General features: G+C 31.7%; 1 protein-coding gene across 2 annotated transcripts in view; it reads right to left on the reverse strand.

Moving 5' to 3' along the window:
- Positions 1 to 27,775, reverse strand: part of LOC127166769 (cadherin-22) — a 237,436-nt gene that overhangs the window by 46,364 nt on the left and 163,297 nt on the right. For both annotated transcript variants that reach the window (XM_051112311.1, XM_051112312.1), the window contains exons 5-8: positions 26,187 to 26,354; positions 19,058 to 19,245; positions 16,993 to 17,249; positions 8,726 to 8,862 (exon numbers count right to left, since the gene is read on the reverse strand). In XM_051112311.1, coding sequence (XP_050968268.1) covers positions 8,726 to 8,862; positions 16,993 to 17,249; positions 19,058 to 19,245; positions 26,187 to 26,354 — 750 coding nt within the window. The remainder of the gene's footprint in view (positions 1 to 8,725; positions 8,863 to 16,992; positions 17,250 to 19,057; positions 19,246 to 26,186; positions 26,355 to 27,775) is intronic.

Below are 27,775 nucleotides of genomic sequence, written 5' to 3' on the forward strand. Positions count from 1 at the left end.
TTCATACTGTAGAAGTATTGTCCATTCTTAGTTCATGTCATGTTAACTAATGTAGTTAAGTAATGTTAACAGTACCACTTATCTAGTTGCTCATTAGCATGCATATTACTAGAATGTTAGCTTTTATCAGTACTAATTAAGCACAAATTAATGCCTTATTCTACATTTCTAATCTTGTCCAATCCCTAAACTTAACAACTACCTTACTAAGTATTAATATGCAGAAAATTAGGAATTTACTCATAGTCATAGTTAATAGTGAAGAAGTGTTCCCTATTCTAAAGTGTAACCATGTTAACAAATGAACTTTTAGATAGATAGATAGATAGATAGATAGAATTTACTCTCCCAATATACTGTGGTCTGGTTACAGTGACATACAGGATACAATGTATCACCCAACCTGAATGTATCATCAGTGTATTTACAATGGAATCCCAATCACAGGAAACAATGTATCACACAGAATGTCACATTTGAAACAAAGAATCCTCTTAACACATGCAGCGGTCGTCATGGCGACGGCAGAGTTTACGCTGGCCACATCTGTGCGCGCCAGAAAAGAACAAACCCAAACGCTGTTATTTTGTCACATTAGATTCCACCGAAACACCACAGCTGTATTTTGCATGCATTTTTAAAGCATTTTTAAAACTGACCAGCACAACACACAGAGTGCAAATGATGAGTGTTCGGATTTGGGAGCTCAAACCTCCCTAATTAAGACTTAAATGCTTTCTAATAATAAAAAAAGGAACATTAGAGTAACTCATTACACAGTTTGTGTCTGAACGCACTTTTAATGACTCTCTCCCAGCAGTGAATTCTTATGCAGCATTTTTGAGGAAATTAACAATTAGTAACTCATATTCTAAATGAAGATACACAGAAAAATTGAATGATAAAAGCTCATCGTTTGGGGCTGACATAATGACACAAACACAGATAAATATATTCAATATTGGGCTGCAATATCATTTTGATCTTGGCCTTATTAAGCTGGAATAAAATGGAAATATTCTTGGGAAATGTTTACATAATTAGTTTCATTTAAGTTGATATAAGTAAAATTATCTAGTAATTAAAAAAGCTCTCCGTGTTGGAGGCGACTGATCCTGAGCTCATTTCTGTGCTTCATTATTTCATTAGAAATGTTTTAATTTTCATAAGAGATGCTTCTCAGCACCACAGCAGGCCACCGAGTGGGCCACAATTTTAATTGTAATGAGACATAATTACCTTTTCCTAATTAACACCGTGCTGCTGTTATGCTTGTGTTTATTTACAGGGATGTACAGTAGTCCACGCATGTTATGTGATTTAGCATATGTAAATTGGTGCTGACTCATTTAATTATGCGGTTCCATTGTCTTGTTTTTCAAGCTTTGCCTATGCATTATAAAACACGTAAACCGAATACATTTCTGGAAAACCAAATTCACCCAAAAATCAAAAGAAAGAAAAAGATTTCACATTATAATATTATATATGTATATAATGCAAGAAAAAAAAAAAAAAAAAAAAACAAATGAACAAAATAATAAAATAAAATATTTAAATTGCACAGTATTCATTGTGGAATTATTTACTATTTTGCCAGAGAACATTCTGTTTTAAAGAAATATATATCTGAATGCAATGTATTTTGAAAGGAGAAAGCAATACATATAAACAGCTAATATATAAATAAATAGATTTGAAGTGTATTTATACCCCTAAAGCTAGCAATACTTTCTCTGTGCTTATATAGAGCACACATCACATCAGGGCTATATTTAACTAGCGATGTGTGTGTGCGATATGAAGAGAAGGGATTTGAGCAGATTACAGGATGCAGAGCTTCTGCTAGCGGCCCAGCAGATGTTGGACGGCCACATATCTTCATGACATATTACCAGTCAGGCACTATATTAGAAAAGCTGCTCTTCAATCCTGTTTGAAAGCATGTCGCGGAGCTCGGCACGCAACTTACACGGAAATAAAGTCTTACGGGGTTTGGCAGTACGTTAAATCCAAAAGGACAGGAGGATGATTATGAACTGCTATCTCAACAATCTTTGTCTCAAACACAGAAATAAACACTGATTGTCTGTAATGCCAAATCGCAAATGACAACACAGTAATAGATTTTTAATATTAGATGAAGACGCACAATACAACAACATTTATTTTACTGATTAATTGTTGTGTCAATGCATCACGGGCTCAATTAACTTTGTGCAGTGGAGGTCAATGCATGGAAGTCTAAATATAATAGATAAAATATTAAACTGAATAAAACCTTTGCATGCTAAAATAAAATACAATAAAATAAATTTAAAAAAAACTACTACTACTAATAAAATATTTGAATGGCAAAATATTCAATATTGGGACTGTGCTGATTTAAATTAAAAAAAAAAGTTCATTAAAAAGGTATTTAAAATAAAATAAAATAAAATAAAATAAAATAAAATCTTTATTGTGGAAATTATTGCCCGAGATCAAGTCAATTACAAATGATGCAAAACAATTAAATTAAATTAAATTAAATTAAATTAAATTAAATTAAATTAAATTAAAAAATAAAATAAAATAATAATATTTATATATATATATATATATATATATATATATATATATATTTTTTTTTTTTTTTTTTTTGCATTGTAGAAGTATTTTATCTCCCGAGTTGTGTTGCAGTAAAAAAATAGCAAGTAGCTCACCAAGTGCAACCATTTCAAGTCTTAAAAATAGGTGTTTTTTGCCAAGTATTTCATTAATTTTTAAACGATTCCTGGCCAGTACAATTTTCTTCTTTCCTTACAAGTCACTGGCAATGTAGGTAATGTAGAGGTCATTGCATATATGTCTAAATATAAACGATAAAATGTTAAACTGAATGCATCCACTTAACTATTCCATACTAACAAGCTGTAAATAATATTTTAAAATTACAGAGTTCAAAATACCACTGTGTGAATCATTTTTTCTACACATTGCAAGAAAACAAATGTAAAGAAAGTCTAAACAATCTCGTATGATTCATTTGCAGTCAAATGTTTGTCTCTTAAAAACAGAAGAAAACAAAGAAAAAGTTCAGATTGCCTTTGGTGCATTTCTGACTCATAAGCGCTCCAGCGGGAGTAACGCGCAGCAGACGCAACCTTCTCTGCGTGATAGTTGGCACTGAATTAGTTGAACTGACACAGACTGCAGACCTATGGCCTAAATATTAAATTAAACTCATCTTGTTTTATCAGCTCTCCCGGTTGCACTAACCGTGCCTAATGAGCTTCAAATGTTGTGCAAATTGACAAAACAATATCTCTGTCCTCAACCCACGCCTGAAGACATCAGAGACGTCCATGAGCAACAATTTGGCATGAAAGCAATACGTGCATTTTTAGTCTGGACAAGCCTGACTCATTTAAAATAGTGTATTAAGAGCTAAATTTAACTTTGATAGTAAAAACACTGCTGCTTTATTTTCACTGCGTCACGGCCTCTCGGACAGTCGATGTCAGATGCAATAACCGTCTGTGAACTCGGGTCATCGCTGCAGATGAAATGTGTGAATCATGCCGCCGAACTTCATCTGTCTCCTCAAGAATAAAACAACCCTGGCCAGTACAGTCAGTTTCTTTCCTTATGAGAACTGTAAGCATTAAAACTGAATGCAATGTATTCTGAACATATAGAAAAGCTACATGTCAATGCATGAATGAACAAATGCGCAAATTAACCAATGATTGCATGCATGAATGAATGAATGCACAAATGAATGAACACATACATGCATGAATAATGAAAGAAAGAATAAATGAATGAATGAATGAATGAATGAATGAATGAATGAATGACTGAATGAACGAACGAATGAATGCATGAATGAATGAACACATACATGCATGAATAATAAGTGAACAAATGAATGCTTGAATGAATTAATGAATGAATGAACGAACAAATGAATGCATGCACGAATGAATGAATTAACATATACATGCATGAATAATGAATGAATGAATGAATGAATGAATGCATGAATGAACACAAACATGCATGAATAATGAATGAACAAATGAATGCTTGAATGAATTAATGAACGAACAAATGAATGCATGCATGAATGAATTAATGCACAAATGAACAAATAAATGCATATATGCATAAACAATGAATGAATGAATGCACAAATCAACAAATGAACGCATACATTCATGCATGAATGAATGCATGCATTAATGAATGAACAAATTTGTTATTAATATAATTGCAAGTAAGCAAGCTAAATCATATCTGGCAAACTTCAATAATTCTGAAAACAGCAACATTTTCTTTAAAAAGTTCTTAATAAAATCATTCTTAATGAGAAATTATTTGTGAAGCAAACTTGCAAGATATATTAAGATATGTTTTTGGAGAATATATCTTGAGGTTCATTTCTAACTCTAATATTATATATTTTGAAAAAAAAAAAAAAAAAAAAAAAAAAAAAAAAAAAAAAAAAAAAAAAAAAAAAAAAACAAACAAAAAAACCCCTGTATAATAATTATATCTCTTCTAGAATTATTATTATTTTTATTATTATTATAAATAGTTACTTCAATAAAATTGTTCTTAGTGATATAATTGCAATTCAAATAGATGTCTGATAAACTACCATAATTCAAAAACCCATAATTTTCTTAACTAAAAAGTTATAAACATTCTTAAAATAAAAACATATACCAGAAGAAAAAACTGCATGAGATATTAAGATGTGTTAAATCAAGTTCATTTTTCTAACTCTAATATTATGAAGTCAGAGAAACAGTATTAATAATTATATCTCTTATAGCATATTATTACTATAAATAAATAACTGATTCAATAAATTTGCTATTAGTATTATAACTGCAAGTAAACAAGATAAACCATGCCTGGTGAACTACCATAATAACCCTTAATTGAGTGGTTTTATTAAAAAGACATAAAATCCTCTAAATAAATAAATACATTTCCCATTTTTGTTTCCTCCTGGTGGAATGACCTGCTCAAAAAACTTTAACACGAGCTTGGATTCATTCAAAATAATCGCCCTTCTTCGCCTCTTCCTTGGCTGGGATCATTTAGAGTCCTTTGAAGCTGCATTTAAACTACATTTTGGAAGTTCAAAATCAGGGCACCAATCAAGTCCATTATATGGAGAAAAATCCTGAAATGTTTTCCTCAGAAACCATAATTTCTTCACGATTGAAGACAGAAAGACATGAACATCTTGGATGACAAGGGGGTAAGTACATTATTTGTGAATTGTTGCTCTGGAAGTGGACTTCTCCTTTAAGTAAGAAACCACCGCTTTAAAAGTATTAACAAATTCTGATGCAATAAAGAGGGTATAATTAAAAAAATGATCATCCCTCCAAAACAGAGAAAACATCTTTCACAAACATCTACACGTATGTCTCCTTTAAAGTGTTTTCAGTGTATATAATGTAGCTGTATTTGTAGAGGTTGTTATAACACAACTTTTTAACAACTCCATCCCCCCGGACCTCACTAATTTTTAAAACCTGGCTACGGCCATGCCTATTACTTCTAAATTATGATGTTATTTGATGTAAAAATCCTGATACGATTGTAAGCAGAGCTCACAGAACAGCACAAAATAACAGTTCATGACTCCTTTCATGCAAGCTGCCAATAAGGTGAGAAAATACATTTCATTTTGTCCTTGATGTTAAAGACTGCTCATCAAATCAAACTTCATGGTATTTTAGAGATGAATTGCTGCATGAACGCATTCAAATCAAGAAAAAAATAAAATAAAATAACCTAAAAAAGCTGCCATTTGACGTCCAATGCAAAAGCCACTTGAGAAGCTGAAATCGACCAACAGCGAAATCCACTGGAGCTACTCCAGTCGTGCTCGCCGTACTTTGGCATTTTCATTAAAAATGAAAGCAAAGAGGTTGGCGGTGATTACAGAAATGTCATTTTTTGTTACATATAAACCCTTCTGTATTTCTAATGACCGAAAAGGGCACATTTTTGAGCAGGAGCCTTGAAACTGCTCAAAATCCAGAGAGAGCGCAGTGCAGTTATTTTTCACTCTCCACACCAAATGTCCTTTCTGTCGAGATAAAGACACAACTGTGTTCATAGTATCTCTTTACCCTAAGGGCAAGACATGATGGTTTTTCCTCTATTTATCACCTGAAAAAGACGAAGCGAATAAGCGCAAGAGAGAGAGAGAGAGAGAGCCTGTCTGCAGTTTGATATCATACAGCCTATCAAACGCACAGAAATTATATGTCACTCTTCTTCAGCAGATAGGATTCTGCAGCGAGCCGACGGCCTGCCAGACTTTCTGACAGTAAAACTCCAGTCTGGAAGCATCGTGCCAAGACTTCGGAAAGAAACGGACCTGATAACTCCTTCTGGACAGCAAAGAAAATTTCATCTCCTCAAGTCGACTCGCACGCGCCAACATTTGCCACGCCTGCTTTAGTAGGACTAAACCCACAGCCTTGAAAAGATTGAAATTGTATTTATTCCCAGCCAACTGAGGCATATTGAATGGCGTTTCTGCACATGGCCAGATTTCCCAGATTTTGTCTGAAATATCATATTTACTAATATCGCCAGCAATGGCGCGTGAAACGCTCGCCGCACATCGATCTGCAGACGTAACTCTTCGATGAACACTCATTACGTTCTTGAGTGGAGTGTGAAATTTTAAAATACGAATGTACGAGGGAATTATGAAAAGCGTTTCCAAACTGGCCACTCGATGCCTCATTGCACAACGACTCCAGATCCCATGTATTCTGCAGTGAACAAGCACAAGCTGAAATTGCTGGGAATTCTGATTAAGCCTTTGGCTTTGCTCATGCTACTGCTTCTCTTTCCACAAAAAGGATTTTATCTTGCAGCAAAACCTTGGTATTTGTGTCTGAGATTGGGATTGAAGCGCTTTCTCTCAACTTTAATATGACAAATTTTGACGAAAACCCAAAATGTGATGCAACTCTTAGAAAGAGCCATCACATGTCTTGAAACAAACAAATTGTTTAAGACACCAGAAGTGGAATCTGAATGCTAAAGCATGAGGTTTAAAGGGTTCACGAAATTGAGAAACAAAATGTTTTTGATATTTACACATATGAGAGGTTTGCTGCAAGTTTCAGGACAAATGTGATGTCATGATTTCCCCTTGACACGCTCCTTAACATACTTGAGTTTCTGAGTTGGGCGTGCTTTAAACATTAAGAAGACATACACGGTGGCCCCAAAAAGTGTTTAGATGCTCATAACAGTCATAACAGTCGATATCGATAATTATCACGATAAATATCAAATTTTTATTTCTTTCAAGTTTAAAGGCAGATTTTGACTAAAATGTGAAAGCTGTAAAATCCAGATGGTTAAATATATATTTTTAAATATTCTTTTTGGTCAGAACATGACAAACACTTTGTGTTTTCTGAATTCTTCACACTTTTTTTCAGTCATTTTTCCTTAACAAAATAAATATCTTAATAGAAAATCATTTCTTAGTCTTGCATGTTTTTATGAGTAATATTGTTTCAAATCAGGAAACAGGTTTGTGTTACCTGATAATATTATTAATAATAATATAACATTTTTTGTCTCTTAGAAATACACATTTGATGCAGCTTGAGTCAGGATGCAGATGTAGATTTATGTTCATTATCAAAAACAGTAATATCTGTAAAAATTCAAGCAACCTCATTTTTGTATGGTGAAATGTATTATTCTGACGGTTTGAGGTTTTTCATTGCTCTTCCGTAGTACCATCTATAGATCATGATAATAACAATAACCACAAATATAGCATCTCAATACCATGGTAAAAATGTAACATTAATATGGTTCCTAGGTATCTGTATGAAAAACAGTAGTCTAAATACATCTAGTATAAATGCATAAACGCTATAGCTTAATCACAAAAAAAATACCATAATTATATTCCATTACTCCTCCTTCAATACATTTAATACATGTCTACATTAATAATATAATACAAATCGACACAAATATACCCACATTTATGACACAATGCCACTGTGCAGTTAGTGTTGCTACAGTAAATCTATGGTAAAAATGGAAATTCATATTGCGCAATAATTATCGTTATCGATTTATCGCCCAGGTTATTAGGTTATTTTTAACTTTTAAATGTCATTTTATACCTTATTGTTATCAAATATTGCATCCAGTCTTTTTTAATCAACATGTTTTCTTTCAATTAGCATTGGTTTTAGTGAATATTGCAAAAAGAGATATGTATGAGCTGAAATCATCAAAACCTGCGCTAGTCGAACGAAAGCAAGTTAATAAAAAGATTGCATCAAAGATTTGGTGATAAATATTGCATAATGAGAGATTTACAAGCAATTTTTTTTTTACCAAATTAACACCACATTAGCTAAAGGACTTTCAGACTTTCAAGCTTATTTCTGTGTCAATCTGCCATGCAAAAACAATGTAAATCACTGTTTATTTGTTATGTCTGTTTGTTTGTTGTATGTAGTTTTATACGAACACAATAACTGCTTTAGCTTCATTGCATCTGTACTGTCATGCATAATACTTCAGCAAACACCATTTGAGAACGAAAACCATCCCTCTGTTTTGACTTTAAGCAAATTAAGTCTCTAAATTAGGTGCACAGAATTTGGGTCTCTCGGCTGAAACTCATTTGCGATTGATGGAGGGAAGTAAACAGGGTTTGTACCTGCTTCCACTGCGGTAACAGTGATGTTGTGCCAGCCGGCAGTTTCCCGGTCCAGGATCTTTCCCAGAGTGATAGCACCTGTTACAGGATCGATGTTAAAGATCTGTTCCTGGTCTGTGTTCCGGTCTATAGAGAATCTGGGAATAAAGCACAAAGAAAGTTTAAAAATCTAATTTATGTTATTTACTCAAAAACTGTAATTTGTCTTTTCTTTTTTCCCATAAAATGTGAAGCGGGACAGTCAAGCACTAAAAAGACATCATAATGAACAGACCAAACCTGAAACTGAAAATCAGATCAAATAATGAGCTTTTTTATGTTTTTAGTTTTAGTATGTATGTATGTATAAATATCCAAAGATCGATTTTGAATGCACAACCTTAATGACTTTGAGTTTATAATCATCATAATTTAAAAGATGACACCAGTTGTGTTAACTTCTAGTCACGAATTGTGAGGACAAACTAGAGTCAGTACTTCAATTGGCCTCTCCAAACAAATGATTAATATTTCATACAGTGCTTTGATAAACCAAAATACATTTTCATCCCGTGTGGAATACAAACACCAACGACAGAGAGATGAGGCGACAAAACTCAATGAGGGTTTTATAATTTCCCCCTCTGACTTGCTGTACTCTCTTCATTTTTTTAAGAGCCTTCAGGGTTTAATGTCAGCTTCTGCAGTTTTAGACTTTACACGGAATACAAATTCATATGAATTAATTCACTTCTTATTTTACCTTGCTTATTACTCTGTGCCAATAGGTTGAGGCGGTGCTTTGGAAAAAGTTAAACTGCCCAAAGGGAGACGGAAAAAAAGAAGCTATTAAAGTCGAGGTGGAGAAGATCCTGAATTTAGGCCGTGGAAAAGATTTTTCAACTACATTATTCTTATTGGCTTTTAATTGTCATGGAAGCACAAGTCCAGTGCGTGTTCACTCTAAAAAGGCCTTGAGTTGTTCAACTTCTGCATGTATTAATGTACGGCTGTATTCAGAAACATTCTTCATGCACAAATAAACAAATACTTCAACTGAAATAAAAACTGAAATATTATTTGGTCTGCCGTTTATGCCAGCATGGGAATAATACGTCTGGATGCTTAGAAAACAGCACAGCTCTGTCCTTAAAATCAATGTCATCCAACATTTGCAAACTTTAAGAAAAGTTAAAAATCGATCTACGCTGCAAAAAAAAAAAAAAAAAGATTTTCTTGCTCAGTATTTTTGACTTGTTTTAAAGTATCTGAACACTCTAAAATCAAGATACAGTTACAAAGTATCTTTTTACTTGAGAAAATCAAAGTGAGTTGTTTGTTCACGAGATTTGTAGAAATGTAGCATTCAATCACTTGTTCACCAAAGGATCCTCTGCAGTGAATGGGTGCCGTCAGAATGAGAGTCCAAACTGCTGATAAAAACATCACAATAATCCAAATCACTCCAGTCCATCAATTAATGCCTTGAGAATCCAAAAGCTGCATGTTGCTTCTGGCTAAAATACAAGTTATTATATTCCATAATAAAGCTTCCTCCAGTAAAAAAGTAGTCTGGTTTGAATCAGGAGAGAAATCTGCACAGATCATGCAACATTTACAAGCCACATCATTATAGATTATGAACCTGTATTTTAGGTGAAAGCAATAGTTTGAAGTTACAAACGTCATAATGATTGATTTGTTTCTTAACCAAAATCAATTAACGTCTTGAGAATCCAAAAGCTGCTTGTTTGTAAGAAACAAATCCATCATTACAATGTTTTTAACCTCAAACTGTTGCTTCTGGCTAAAACAGAGTCCATAATGCATAATTACGCTTCCTCCAGTAAAAAAGTGGTCTGGTCTGAATCAGGAGAGAAATCTGCACAGATCAAGCACTGTTTACAAGCCAAAACAATCTAAAACATGATTTTGACAACAGAGAATAGACTTTTTCACTGAAAAAAAAAAAAAAAAAAAAAAAAAAAAAAATTATGAACCTGTATTTTAGGTGAAAACAACAGTTTGAAGTTGATGGATTTGTTTCTTACAAACACTCATGTTAACTGATGGACTGGAGTGGTGTGGATTACTTGTGATGTTTTTTATCAGCTGTTCGGACTCTGATTCTAACGGCACCCATTCACTGCAGAGGATCCTCTGGTGAGCAAGTGATGCAATACTACATTTCTCCAAATCTAATGAAGAAACAAACTCCTCCGCATCTTGAATGGCCTGAGGGTAAGTAAATATTCAGCAAATTATACTTTTCTTGGGTGAACTATTCCTGATTTTATGCTTAAGACAAGAAAAATTATTTCCCAGATATTCACATGAAGTCCTTTAATAGATTAAAAAAAAAAGTCATTTTGCTTCTCAAGTGTATCTTGATTCAAGAATATGTAGTTATTTTACTGAAAAACAAGACAAAAATACTTTTTAGAAAGATGTATCTTGCAGCGTCAAAAGAAAAAACTATTGAGATTTAAGTGTAGCACAGGTATCAGTGTCTCTCTTCATGTGATTTGTAGAAATGTAGCATTCCATCACTTGCTCACCAATATATCCTCTGCAGTGAATGGGTGCCGTCAGAATCCAAACAGCTGATAAAAACATCACAATAATCCACACCACTCCACTACATCAATTAATGTCTTGAGAATCCAAAAGCTACGTGTTTGTAAGAAATAAATCAGTCATTACAATGTTTTTAACCTCAAACTTTAGCTTCTGGCTAAAATACAAGTCTATAATCCATAATAAAGTTTCTTTCAGTAAAAAAAAAAAAAAGTGGTCTGGTCTGAAACAGGAGAGAAATCTGCACAGATCAAGCACCGCTTATGAGCCAAAACATTCTAAAACATGATTTTGACAACAGAGAATGGACTTTTTCACTGAAAAAAAAAAACATTAAAGATTATGAACCTGTATTTTAGGTGAAAGCAATGGTTTGAAGTTACTAATGTCTTGATGATGGATTTGTTTCTTACAAACACTCATGTTAATTGATGGACTGGAGTGGTGTGGATTACTTATAATGTTTTTTTTTTTGTTTGTTTTTTTTTTATCAGCTGTTTGGACTCTCATTCTGACGGCACCCATTCACTGCAGAGGATCCTCTGGTGAGCAAGTGATGCAATACTACATTTCTCCAAATCTGATGAAGAACCAAACTCATCTGCATCTTGAATGGCATAAGAGTAAGTAAATATTCAGCAAATTAACATTTTCTTGGGTGAACTATTCCTTTAACTGATTTTATGCTTAAGACAAGAAAAATGATCTCCCAATTGGTCCCTTAATAGATTAAAAGAAGTCATTTTGCTTTTTGAGTGTATCTTGATTCAAGAATGTGTAGTTATTTTACTGAATAAAAATACTTCTTAGAAAGTCATATCTTGCAGCGTCTAAGAAAAAAAAAAATCGAGAATTAAGTGTAGCACAGGTATCAGTGTCTCTCTTCATGAGATTTGTAGAAATGCAGCATTCCATCACTTGCTCACCAACATATCCTCTGCAGTGAATGGGTGCCGTCAGAATGAGAGTCCAAACAGTCATATTGCTTCACAAGTGTATCTTGATTCAAGAATGTATATTTATTTTACTGAAAAACAAGACAAAAATACTTTCTTGCAGCGTCTACAGAAAAAAATCGAGATTTAAATGTAGCACAGGTATCAATATCTCTCTCGGAGCTCATAAAAAGCCACCGCTGAAAGAAAACAAACAAATATTTCCTGTCCAAATAGCAGGAGTGTGTTTTTCCAGCAGGTATAGTGCTCTCCGAGGGCTCCATCCGCTCGCCGTCCCGCTGGTATTGGGTGGTACGGGCGCGGGAGAGAGTGATGGGGCTTTGGGCAAAGCCCCCGTTTGCTAGCTGAGTCCAATGGAGATGATTAAAGTGGTACCGATGGGCATGGGCTTCACGCCATACGCCGACGTGTGCCAGCCAACCAGCAGAGTTTCCTGCCACTGTGCTGTGCTTTATAACACCTGGAGCACTTTGAGCGCAGCCTCATGCATTTTTAATGGAGGTAATTTGCAAAGGCTACGTGTATGTGTGAGAGAGAGACTATACGGCCAGCCAAAGCCTTTTACTTCCCTTGTGCGTCACCTTTGAGCTGCAGCAATGAGTAAATCATATTTCTGCACGCTGATGGCTCTGGAGAATAAAAAGCTCTATCAGGATGTCGAATTGCGTGACCGAAATGCAGGGCGGGCGTCTTTAATAACGGCGAGGGTCGCTACGCAATTCAGATGGAGCTGCTACGGACCACCTGCAGTTCACTGATCGTCTGATGCACGTTCTATACAAAAACGGAAATTACTCTAACAAACTCTAATTTGATTGACTGGTTTTATGTGAATGCCAGGAGTAAAAGAACAAGGGGGTCTTTTCCTTTATGGAGGAAACAAATGATCATTGCCAAAGATTAACTGGTTAGTTTCATCAAATATTGAAAAGCAGGTCTTAATTTGTGCTGGAAAATGACTGATCCAACACCTCTGGAATTGGATGTGACATCTATTTTAGTGGATATGCCACCTCCAAAGCTTCTGAAAGAAAATTATTCCATGAGCTGTACATTTAAAACAATGCACTTGTTAGCTGATTTTTTTTTGTTCTGTTAAAATAAAATAAAATAAAATAAATGAAGAATTAAATTAAATAATAAAGGATAAATTCCAATATAATTATAAAAATAAAATATAATTTAATTTAATGTAAAACTATTCAATTAAAAATTATTAATAATTAATAATTCAATTAAATAATACAATTATAAAAAATATAAACTATACAAAATAAAACATCTATAATTTTATATAATTCTGTATTATTATATTTATATATTATATAAATAATTTTATGCATGTATTTATAAAATAAATTAAATTACAAACAATAAATTCCAATATAATTATAAAAAAATAAAATTTAATTTAATTTAAAACTATTAGATTAAAAATGAACTGTTAATAAATAAATTAAATAATACAATTCTAAAAATAAATTATAATCTAATTTAATTTAATAATTAGATGAAAAACTAAAATAATAATTAAATAAAATAAAAAAATATAAATGATACAAAAGAAAAAATATATATAATTTATTTTAAAAATATACTTAATAAAATAGAAATATTTTAACATAAAAACAGTAAGAAAATAAATAAACTTAGTGATACAAACTATAATTATAAAAAAGAAAACACAACATATAAATATAAATTAAGCTATTTTAAATATCAGTAAGTACTATAATAATACATAGTACTAAAAAACACTGATTTTAAAAATATATAATATTTGCTATATTTCTATCAAATATTTCTATAGAAATCTGTAGACAAAAATATCAAAGAATATTTTTCACTGTAATTTTTTGCTATTTTCTGTAAATAAGTGAAAAATACAATAAAAAAAAATTCAATCGATTGCTAAATCAATGCTACAATTAAATAGGCATTAACATTGTAATTTACAATTGAAAGTAAAAAATTAATTAATATTATTACAAATAAAATGTACGATTGTCCAGCATCTGATGCATATGTTATGCATCTCTTTCACAGTTTGGAAGATTTTTCTGTACTTCGGTACTCAATTTTTATGAGTGCTTCTTCATGCCAGACTATTATTGCAGTATAATCTATTTCAGATAAAGCGGCCCTTAAAGGCATATAAAAACAAACTGTGCTCGATCACTTAACATGTCAGTCACGCCGTCTCTTTCCGCATAAGCGTGCACTTCCTGGCCAGAATGAGCTGCAATGTGAACCAGACTTTATGCCTGAAGTCACAGGTCTGGACACGCAAGACTACACAACAGCAGACAGAAAGTTTTTGCGATCGAGCAGACATTTGACATGCTTCCCAAGGCCTGGAGGTGAGGAAGCTTTTCTGGACGGCGTGTGTGTGTGTGTGTGTGTGTGTGTGTGTGCGCGTCTGTGTTTGTTAAGAAGGATGGCAGGTTGATAACTGTGCGTGCCAAGATGCCCATAGCGTAATGGGAAAAGCCTCCGGCCAGCACATTCCAAGAGCCACACTTTGTTACGCTTCCGTGACTCGATATATCTCCAGTAATAGGCTCCTCAATGGAGGAAATTGATCCTTGTCTAAACTAAGAAGAAGTGGACTGTGGCCAGGGTGTGAAAACACACACACAAATACACACATAAACAAACTGTTTTGCCTTTTCACTTTATCTCATTGAGGCTCACAGTCACTGAAGTTGTGCATTGTGATAAAATAGCTGATAAAGCACCGTCGCTGCCAAGCTTAATGATGTATTTAAATTCAAAACCCTGTAAGATCTATAGCTGCAGAGTTGAGCAACAAAGTTTTGCCCATGCAACAATTTTTCTAAAAATGTCTGGCCATATTACTACTAAATACTGCAGGCCTAAAGTTCTGCAGTCTTTCCCTAATGTGATTTATACTAAAGTCATTCTAGTATGATGATTCGCTGCTCAAGAAACATTTCTTATTATTATTGACGATACAGACTGTTGTGCTGCTTAATACTATAGCATTATAAATGTCTTTACAGACACTTTTGATCAATTTAACACAGCCTTCCTGAATAAAACTTTTTCTTTCTTTCTTTCTTTCTTTCTTTCTTTCTTTCTTTTTACGTTTCTATTTAAGAAAACAACAAACTAATTAAAATGACAGAAACATGATAAAAATACTAAAAGTAGCACTAAAATGAATAAAAAATATAATATTTACTAAACTAATAATAGCAATAAAAGCAGTAATTAATGTATTTTTTTCTTTCTAACATTGAAACAAATCTCAATAATATGTATAAATTATATAAAAGTATATAAATAATACTAATACAATAAAAGTGATTAGTCATTTTTCTTTCTTTCTTTCAAAAAAAAAGAAGAGATATAATCATGACAATATTACTAAACCTTACACTAAAACATTACAATAAAATTAGCAATACATTCTATAAAAGCAGATGAAACTTTTATATCAAAATAACACTTATGTATAAATAAATAGTCAGTAAAACTTACACTAAAAAATTACAATTACAGTAGCTATACATTCTATAAAAGCAGACAAAGCTTTTATACCAAAATAACGCTGATTCAAAAATAAATAAATAAATAAAAAGATACTAAAAACTACACAAAAATCACAATAAAATTAGCGATACATTCTATAAAAGTAGACAACGTTTATACCAAAATAACGCTGATTTAAAAATAAATAAATAAATTACTAAAACACTACAAAATTACAATAAAAGTAGGAATAAATTCTATGAAACTAGACAAAACTTTGATTAAAACTTTAGAAAAATGTAATAATAAAAAATAAATACATGAATTACTAAAAGTTACACTAAAAAATAATAAAATTATTAAATTATGTATACTGTATAAAAGTAGACAAAACTATTACACCAAAATAACACTGATTTAAAAATAAATAAATAAATTCATGAATAAAACTTACACTAAAAAATACAATTAAAGTAGCTATATATTCTATAAAAGTAGACAAAATTTTTATACCAAAATAACATTGATTTCTAAATAAATAAATAAATACCAAAATAACACTGATTTAAAATAAATAAATAAATAAATCTTACACAAAAAATGTAATAAAATTAGCTATATATTGTATAAAAGTAGACTAAACTTTTCAAAATAACACTGATTTAAAAATAAATAAATAAATTACTAAAACTTAAAAATTACAATAAAAGTAGTTATACATTCTATAAAAAGAAAACAAAACTTTTATACCAAATTAACATTGATTAAAAAACTAAATTAAACTAAACACTAAAAAAGTACAATAAAATTAGCTATAAAGTAGATGAAACTTTTAAACCAAATTACCACTGATTAAAAAAAAAAAAAAAATATATATATATATATATATATATATATATTATAATGTTGGCAATATTCCTGTAAAATGTGAAATATTAAGTTTTGCATTTTATATGTTAAGTATGTCTTATCTTATTATATAGACACACATATTATAAAACATGTTGGACGCAGACAATCGAAGAGCATTTTGTATTGTTAACACTCCGACCCCAACATTAGTGTATTATACTAAAACATTTTAAAACATGCAAAATGTCACTAAATATACAGAACAAGTAGGAAATGTTCCTGAAATAATATCTCTATCACAGGGTAATTTTTGTCATTATTAAACATCATTTGCAACCCATTTTTCTTCCATATTTCGATATTATTTCCAAAATTCAAAATATAAGCTGAATGATATTTATGCCGTACCTGATGGGGACGTTATCCATATCCGGATCTTTGGCAGTCACAATCCCAACCAGCGCACCCAAGCGAGCGTCTTCCTGAACCTCCATGATGGTGCCGGTCGGAGGGATGAAGATGGGAGGCTCGTCCACATCCGACACACTGACCCGCACGATGGTTTGGTCCCGGAAAGAGCCGAGATCCACGAAACGAGGATCCACGTGTTTGTTTACGGCCTCCACGACCACATTATGTGTGCGCTTGTTCTCAAAGTCAAGAGCCTGAAGAGAAAGAGACATTTAGGAGCTGCAAAGACTATAATGCACAAATTTGTAAGGCTCTAAATGATCAAAACTGCAATTAAATATGTCGCACGCAATCTATTACATGCCTTCTGCCATCTGATTGATTGTTTATGTTTTTTAGCAAGTAAAAGACATTTTAGTCTAATTGTACAAATGTTCAACTTCTGCTGGTGCTTCACACGTCTTTTTGCTGTCAAATATTGACTGATTTTTATCAAGTAAACATAAAAATAACTGTAGTCATATTTCCAGGTGAACACTTACTGCACTGAAGCAGCTTGGCTAGACTCGATTCTCCATGAATCATTTTGTGAGTGTCAAATCAGTGACTGTCAAATCTGATCATCAGGATCTTTTGAGGAACGTCTGTTTCCAGAAGATCTTCCCAAGCCTCCAAAACATCTCACATCTTTTGAGAAACGTTTATTTGTTCATCTCTCAATCATCATTGGATTGCGTTGCATTAAATGTTTGGATCATCTCAATCTCATCTCACTAAGACATATTACTGGAGATAAAGACTGATGTATGCATATATTTGTATGCATTTTAACTGTTATACAGATCTTCTTGATTTACACTACAAGCTACCAGAATTTCATCTTACTTGTCAATTATATAAATATCAAATCTGTACCAAATTGCATATTTTTGCTCAGTTTGAGCCCTAACATTTGTTTTTTTTTATTATCGTAAAAAAAAAAAAAAAAAAAATATATATATATATATATATATATATATAAATAACTAAATAAAAAGTTACTAAAACTTACGCCAAAAAAAATTTACAAGAAAGTTAGCTATATATTCTATAAAAGTAGACAAAGCCTTTATGCCAAAATAATACAGATTTAAAATAAATAAATTAATAAAATAAATGAATAAATAGTTACTAAAACTTACACTAAAAAATTACAAGAACATTCGCTATATATTCTATAAAATAGGATGAAACTTTTAAGCCAAAATAATACAGATTTACAAAATAATAATAATAATAAAATAATAAACTAAAATAAATAAATAACTCTTACACCAAAAAGTGTAAATAAAAGTAGCTATAAATTCTATAAAAAGAGGACAAAACTAAAAAATTACAAGAACATTAGATATACATTCTTTAAAAGTAGATGAAATTATAAAAACTATGAAACTGAAATTATAATGCTGGCAATATTCCTGTGAAATGTGAAATATCAAGTTTTGCTTGGCTTTACTTGATTCTCCATGAATCCTTTTATAGAAAATTCAGTCAGTGTCAAATCTAATCATCAGAATCTTTTGAGGAATGTTTGTTTCCAGAAGCTTTACTTTGAATGTTCCTCAGTGGAGGGATGATCTTCCCAAAGCCTCCAAAACATCTTTTGAGAAATGTTTATTTGTTCATCTCTCAATCATCATTGGATTGCATCACATGAAATGTTTGGATCCTCTCAATCTCATCTCACTAAGACGTATTACTGAATATATAGAGCGACCACTGATATTTATACACTAATAATACTAAATGAGTCGTAAAAGCCTGATGCATTAAAAATGATACTCAAATGGTTCAATAAATGGTTAAAAAAAGTCAGGTTATACAGGGTTATAGAATATCATAATACTTTTTGATATTTTTAATGTTCGATTTTTGCGTGTGTGTTAAACACTGGTACTGTGTTGAATGAACACTTGATGTTAAAAACCACTAGCTAACACCAAAATACACAACACAGCCCTTTGTGAAGGGCAGGACGACCTTCAGAGCGTGAAATGGCACGGCCGAGGCGTCTTCCATCTACCTTTTTGATGGTGATGATGGCCTCTTGTGTGTCTCCATCAGTGGAGACTCTGAACAGCTCTCCGCCCTCCTCGTCTTTGATCAGGTAACTCATATCCGTATTCTCGCCCATGTCCGCATCTGTGGCGATCACCCGGCCGATCGATGTCCCGACGGCCGCACCCTCTGAGACCGAAAACTGATACATCTCTGTGAGGAAAAAAGAGGACGTTACTTTCATGATGGTTTCCATTCATGTTGACATGTCGTGGTGAGAATGCATGCATATTATAGCTGGGGAATACAGCAAAAGAAAAAAATCCTTTTGATGATATTTAAATATTAAATAATAAATATACATACTGTGAAATATTCAGTTTCTCTGTGTGTGTGTGTGTGTGTGTGTGTGTATTTGCTTTGAATGGCTTAAAAAGGCTTTTCTTCAATTAAAAGTTAAATAAAGTTATTAATTTCATTGCACCAATACAACAATGCATAACAACTCCTGTGCTCACCAAGGCTGCATTTATTTGATTAAAAATACAGTAAAAACAGTAAAATTGTGAAATATTATTGCAATTTAATGTAACTGTTTTCTATGTGAATATATGATAAAACGTAATTTATTCCTTTGATCAAAGCTGAATTTTATTTAGCATCATTCAGTGCCATGATCTTTCAGAAATCATTCTAACACGCTGATTTGCTGCTCAAGAAACATTTCTGATTATTATCGATGTTGAAAACACGTGTGCTGCTTCATATTTGTGTGGAAACTGTGATACATTTTATTTTTCAGGATTCACAATGAATAAAAAATTCAAAAGAACAGCATTTATTTGAAATACAGATCTTTTGTACCATTATACATGTCTTTAATGTCACTTTTAATCAATTTAATGCACCCTTTTGAATAAAAATGTTGTTTTTCTTCAAAAAAAAAAAAAAAAAACCTTACAGATCCTAAACTTTTAAACAGTGTGCGTAGATTTTATATTAAATCATTTTAAAATATGCCAAAACACACTAAACATTATTGAGCACTGACTCAGCTGAATCACTTTGATCTGATTCATTGAACTGAATGATTCATAGACACATTCTGAACGTGTTTCTTAAAATAATCTTCAAATCAGGCTGATTTGTGTTTACTAGAGAAGCACATATAACCTCAGAGCTCACGGTACGTCCACCTAGAAGGATTTCTACATAATCGTTAAGAATCGATTTCTCTGTGGAGAAAACGAAAGGTCTGTTTACATCTAGAAGTCGACTGTTGCGCTATTTAATTTGAGCCTGCCTCAACAGCAACAAAACACAATGTCAAACCTGGCTTTAATGAGCATCCTGGCCTTACATAATGTACAGTTTATAATATATGTAATGTAGGCAATATGCTTGAGTGCAGTATGTGTCATAACGGAGTATAAAGATCTCAGCTTGGCCCACAATACAAAAAGCAGCTTAATGAATTAGATGCTAGAGCAAAACTGGCATAAATGAGGCTTTTGTGGAGAATGAGAGAGGGACAAAATAGGAGAGAGTCATCGAAATATGGAGAAAAACAGACATCAGGGCATGTGAGACAGTATTACAGCGAGTCTCTTTGCTGTAATAAAGCTAATGCTGCTTTTCCTCTGAAGGAAATGGAAAGGGAGGATGGAAGAACAGCAGAAAGGGGAACATAATACCCCAATGTGTTTCATTGCTCTTTATACGGTGTGGCTGCAAACACACACACACATAGTCTTGCTTCCAGATATGAAATGTATTAAAGCGTTGGCCATGCGGTCCGCTCTGATGTGAGCAATGAGACAAAGTGCTTTTTATTTGTCTGAGCCTGTGATGTGTATTACAGCCGCTCTATTCAGAGTCACAGCACAGCGCTGGCCTCCAATACAATATACGAGTCAAACACACGTGTGCTGACTATAGTATAATATCTGTTTGGCTTGATGCCTAAAAATAATAATACACACATATATATGGCTCACTGACGTATAAGGATTTTCGCGAGGCAAATTTTAAAATAACAATAATAAAAAAAAGTAATATCTTTTGTAATTGTTCAAACATTAAGAATGTTCTGTACACATGCATTCCTATTACAATTTTAAATTAAGTGATTCTAGTGTTTTTTCATCTAGATGAATCCACCATGATTTATATTAAAATTCATTTATTTCTTTAACATGCTGTGTTATATAATGATCTCATATTTTTGTTCTATAATTTCAGAGTTGCTTTTTTTTTTAAATGTAGTTAGCAGACTTACTGTTTTGTAAATTGCATAAAACTAATTAAAGTTGTTACTATTTCAGCCATATAAATTAGATAATTAAATTAAACACAGTTAAATACAGTTATTGCTATTATTGGTCGCACCACATGATGAGAGGTCGCTCCAAATGACACAAAGACCTTATATCATTAAAAATCTATTTAAAAAACACGTGAAAAGTGCAGCACATGACATTAACTGCAGTTATTTTTTTGGAACTAATTATTACTTTGCCCTATCTTGACTGCTCAACTGACCCTTCGCCGGGAGTTTAATTAACAGGCGATCTGACCAATTATAATGCCAAATTCGCCGTTTTTGTCTGACAAATAAACCATTGCATTGACATATTTTCACAATTGAAACAAGATAGCTTCTGATGTTCATTCATGTTTATTTTGTGCTGTATAGTAAGAGATGATCAGTTCACATGCCGCTTGAACTTAGGTGCTACAGCGATCTGTCACAACACATTAAAGTGAAATAATAATAATGAACAGTATTTGTTGCTTGAATTTCTTAAAATAATGACAAAATGTGAACTTTAATACTGAAAGTAACCTGCTTTGTCTTGTATGCCTGCATGTTGTCAGTGTCTTCCTTGCCCTGTGATGTATTTTTCACTGCATGAAAACAAGATGTATGGCACAAAAGTGCCATGGTTTGTCGGACATAGCAACAGTAACTAAGGGGGTAAAATAGATTAAAATATTTATTAATAAATATATGATAAATTACTAATAGATGCATAGTTATCAAACTAAAATGACATGCTCTAAATTATAATTTTTTGCAGTTTTTCTCATATTGTACAAAGATTAAGCCATCTGAAATGACCCAAATTGCATAAAAATCTATTCCAAATGATACTAAAATAAAGTATTTTGTGTTTTTAACCTATTAATTTAATATAAAAGCACAAAAACTGCCAATCTGGGACATATATCTACAATGCAAAACACTCTGCAGTGGTCGCACCACATGATACTTTCAAATTCAGTCAAAATTTACAAGCACAGAACTGGCCACCTAAACAAAACAAGCTAGTTTCCCACAAAAGGTCACTATGAAATTTATAATAAAAATAAATACTTGCAGAAATAAGTAGAAATAATATTCTTTAGAAATAATATATATATATATATATATATATTTTTTTTTTTTTTTTTTTTTTGAGGTCATACCGCATGATATCCAAATGTGGTAACTACACACAGTACCAGCCATTAAAAAGTTTTTTGTTTTTTTTTTCCAAATTTGAAAGAGAGTTACAAACCTGCTTGATGCTTCTATGGGTCCTTGGCAAATTGGTATATGATGCAAAGCCCTATCATTAAATGGATTTCAACATAAAAGTCCTAAAATGGTAGTGTCTTGATGGTCGCACCACATGATATTAATAAAATGAAGATTATCGGACAATGTTTGTTTGAAGATTATAATGGAAATATAAATACAAATGCTTTGCAATTTTATACAGGATTACAAAACACTTTGGAAATCATGCCAAATAGTGCAAAAAAATAATCTGAATAAATTTAGGGTAATTTTAAAGATGTTTCATGGCAGTCATGGCCAGATGTCATGGCCAGATGGTCGCACCACAGGATGTTCTAACACTTTGAATAACAGAAAAATTAATAACTAATGTTTTTTTAAAAGTTTTGTATGCATTTAAACCAATTTTTAACAGAAAAAAAAAATAAATAAATATATATATATATATATATATATCCAGTGAAGATGTAATTGTATGATTTACACAATATTTTATGGCTCAAGATAATCAGACATTTTAATGAGCACAAAATTCGATACAGCTTTGTTATGATTAATGTAAATAAAATGTAAATGCATTAAATTGTACAAAAGTTACAAAAGACTTCTATTTCAAATAAATGCTGTTCTGCTGTGCTTTCTATTTGTCAAAGAATCCTGAAAAAAAAAACATGTATCACAGTTTCCACAACTGTTTCAACACTGATAATAATCAGAGATGTTTCTTCTGATCAGCATATTAGAATGGTTTCTGAAAGATCATGTGACACTGAAGACTAGAGTAATGATGCTGAAAATTCAGATTTGATCACAACAATAAATTACATTTTATTATAAATTCACATAGAAAATAGTTATTTTGAATTGTAATAATATTTCACAATGTTACTATTTTTACTGTATGTTTGATTATATAAATGCATCTTTGGTGAGCAGAAGAGATTTCGAATATATAAAAAAATCTTACCAACACAAACTTTTGAATGGTAGTGTAGTTTCCATTATATAATGCAAAAAATGATAGATCAACTGAGCACTGATAAGATCAACCTATACATACACAAGCTGTATTACTGGATTTCTAAACAACAGAAATCCCTGCAAAACAAGTTTTTACAGATAGTGCAATCATTTCGAGTTTGAAGCCTGGAAGGATTTCGACTGGGCTTGAACGGCTCTGACCAAACACATACGACTGACAGGCTCTGACTGACGGGACGTTTGATAGACCTTCAGAACTGACAGCAAAGGTTTAGTGGCGTTCACATTCACAGCCATTTGCAGCAACAAAGAAGCCATTTATTTTCAGTGAGAGTCTGTGATTTAAAGGAAGAGTACCCTCAAAACTGTCACCAGTTACTCTCAATAAGAAGATCTTGGCAACTCTCTTTAATCAAGTTAAAGGAATAACTGTAGATCCAACATGTAGATGAGTTTGTTTCTTCATCAGATTTGGAGAAATGTAGCATTGCATCACGTTCTCACCAATGGATCATCTGGAGTGAATGGGTGCCGTCAGAGTCCAAACAGCTGATAAAAACACCACAATAATCTACAAGTAATCCACACCACTCCAGTCTATCAATTAACATCTTGTGAATTATTGTGATGTTTTTATCAGCCGTTTGGACTGTCATTCTGACGGCACCCATTCACTGCAGAGGATCCATTAGTGAGCAAGTGATGGAATGCTACATTTCTCCAAATCTAATGATGAAACAAACTCATCTACATCTTGGATGGCCTGAGGGTGATTTTTTTGGGTGAACTATTCCTTTAAAACAACATAAGCATTGGCAGACTTATAGTCCTATCAATAAAGAGTATGAGAGTATTGGACATAACATTAAAGCATCCAATCGAGACTGGAAAAACACAAATACCAACCAATTAACCACCTTTTTCTCTATAGAAGAGACTCTAAAAGCAGATGAATGCTCGACAGCAAATGCAAATGGCAACATTCGTCTCACAGCCTGCTCGTGTCACTTCTGCAATACAAATCTCTATTAGTTTGTTCCAAAGTGTTTAGATTTTCAAGTAGTGTCTGGCTTGTGCTGCATTCTCTCTTAGCAGGGACAAATTCTGTGCTTTATTAGTTTATAGCTGGAGCTGCTCAATGATTCCACCGCATTAGTCGTCTCAGTGTGAGCCAAAGCAAACAGAGCTGTGCTGTTCCAGCATTACAGAATGTCAATGCAAAATTTACATACTTTGCCATCTGGAATTTAAAGTCTTTCGAGCACTTAAACAAGTCATTTCAAATATTAATAATTACAAGAATTTTATCAAGGTTACTGCCTCAGTTGCACAGAGACCTCTATTCTTTCACATGCAACAGATTTTACAGATAAACTGCCATGCTCTTGAGTGATACGTCTAAATGATTATTGATAAATATTTTTAATTATAAATATGGTTACTATTTACAGAACAATAAACACTTCTAAAGCATTTATTAATATTTGTCAATGTTTATTTCAGCATTTACTAATACATTCTCAAAATCAAAATGTATTAATGGTTGCACTGTGAACTAACATGAACAATTATATTTTTACTAACATTAACAAAAATCAATGAATGCTTTCAAAATACACTGTTCATTACTGTAAGTTAGCTATTGCATTAACTAACGTTAACAAATGACATCTTATTGCAAAGTGTTACTCATTTTTAACATTTATGTCTTTTCTAAACCTGGAAATCAATAAAAAAAAAAAAAAAAACTAAAGCTAAAATATTAAATATTAATTATAAACCTGAAATAAAATAAAATAAAATAAAATAAAATAAAATAAAATAAAATAAAATAAAATAAAATAAAATAAAATAAAATTTGAAAATGTAAAAAAACCCTGAAATTTTTAAATGTTGCTTTGGCAAGTAACTAAAATAAATAAAATAAATTGAAATACTAAAGTTAATAAAACTGGATTAAAAAATAAATTCAAGTTTAATGGAAATATTATTTATTTATTTATTTATTTATTTTATTAAATAAATACATCAATAAATAAACCATTTAAAATGACAAAGTCACAGAAAAATGACTAAAACACAACTAAAATGCTACCATAGCATAAATAACACTAAAATAATACTTAGAAATCCTGTCTTAGCCAATAATGTTGTCTTTGCTAATAATAATAATAATAAAACTTGCTTAACAACAACAACTAAAAAAGTACTCAAATGGTTAAACTGAAACAAGAATAAATTAAATCTAAATATATTTAAGAAAATAATATCTTAAAAGTAACCTAAAATTAAAATGAAAATTGAAAACACAGCTATCAATAAAAAACTAAATACTAAAATAACACAAATTAAAAATTAGCAACAAACCGAATAAGTCTTTACAAATAAGTCTGATTTACTGCATTACTTAATGTTAACAAATGAGAGCTTATTCTAAAGCGTTACCCATTTATTAACCTTTACGGATTGGAAATCACAATTTTTAATTTTCCATTGCCATTTGAGGAAATGCTCAAGAATCTGACAGACGGCTGTTGTGTTGACAGCGTTCACCTAAAGGACACGTCTGACGGCACGCGCTGGACTGACGGCTGACATAAAGCACACTCACTCTGAGGGAAGCGTGGAGGGTTGTCATTAACATCCGTGATCACTATGGTCACTGTGGTGGAACCGGAGAGGCCACCCATTTGGCCTGCCATATCTGTTGCCTTGACAACCAGCTCATAGCGGTCCTGCGTCTCACGATCAAGATCCGCCACGGCCGTCCGGATCACTCCTGAAGACGAAGAAAGAAGAAAAGAGAGAGAGAGGGGTGGATTGACGGGTGTTTAAAGGTCACACGAGCAGAATTACATGTGTGGAGCCACCATAGTTCTTCCCATGCTTTTAAAATTAACTTCAATTCAAAGAAACTATCACGCAATTAATGTGCTGCCTAGAAAGAAAACTTCTATATTTTCCTTCTGCCATGGTAACCAATTAGCTCTCTGATATGAATATAAACATATACGAGAACCTATTAAACTCATATCAAATGATAAACACCATGAGACTGTAGGCAAGCAGTTTACTCATTTCACATACAGTAATCTGTGTTCACACTGTCAACGCTTGGGACTGAAAACTGTATTTCGCTCAAATGGTCCATCCATACAGTATTTTGCAGAAGTGAATCAAACAATGTCTGTGTGAACAAGCAACTGATGTAAAGCTCCTTTTTGAGATTTGTAAAAATGAAACATCTGCATTTTAACCTAAACCAAACTAATACAATTTTTTTTTTTTTTTTTTTGATTGAAGCTAAAATAAAATAAAATAAAAATATAAATACTAGAAAACCTGAAAGAAATGTTGCTTTGGCAATTAACTGAAATAAAATAAGTACTAAAATAAAAATAAACTAAAGCTGAACAGAAATATTTAAAAAAGCATAAACTAATAAAATTAACAAAAGCACATAACAAAAATACTAAAACTTTAATTAAAATGAAACTACAGTTACAATGAAAATTAAAAATATAAAAAGCTAATTCATATACATGCATATGCAATAAAATATAATAAAATAAATGAAATTTAGAAATGTTGCCTTGGCAAATAACTGAAATAAAATAAGTTGAAATATTAAAATTTGTAGAACTGAAATAACAAATAAAATGAAGTTGAAGGGAAATATTATGTATTTATTAAATATGTATTTATTAAATAAATAAATAAAATAGTAACAATGACAAAAGCACATAATAAATAAAACATAAATAAAATTACAATTTAAAAAAATTAAATAAAAAAGATAATTCAAAATGTCAATAAATAATAATAATTATATATATATATATATATGTATATATATATATATATATATATATATATATATATATATATATATATATATTTTTTTTTTACTATGACAAAAGCACATCAAATTACTAAAACTTAAACTACAATAAAATGTAACTGGAAATATAAAAGGCTAATTCAGAACATTAATAAATGCTATAATGGGTATATACATAAAAAAAACAAATAACACAAGCAGAGATATTAAAATAAACAAACAAACAAATAAACAAATAAATAAAGCACATAAAATAACTCAAACTTAGACTAAATTAAAAGAAAAACAAAATATAAAAAGCTAATCAAGAAGCATCATAATTATTATTATATTATATTATATATTGTTTTATATTATTA

Source organism: Labeo rohita, chromosome 6, assembly GCF_022985175.1.
Source record: "Labeo rohita strain BAU-BD-2019 chromosome 6, IGBB_LRoh.1.0, whole genome shotgun sequence".
Classification (NCBI taxonomy): domain Eukaryota; kingdom Metazoa; phylum Chordata; class Actinopteri; order Cypriniformes; family Cyprinidae; genus Labeo; species Labeo rohita.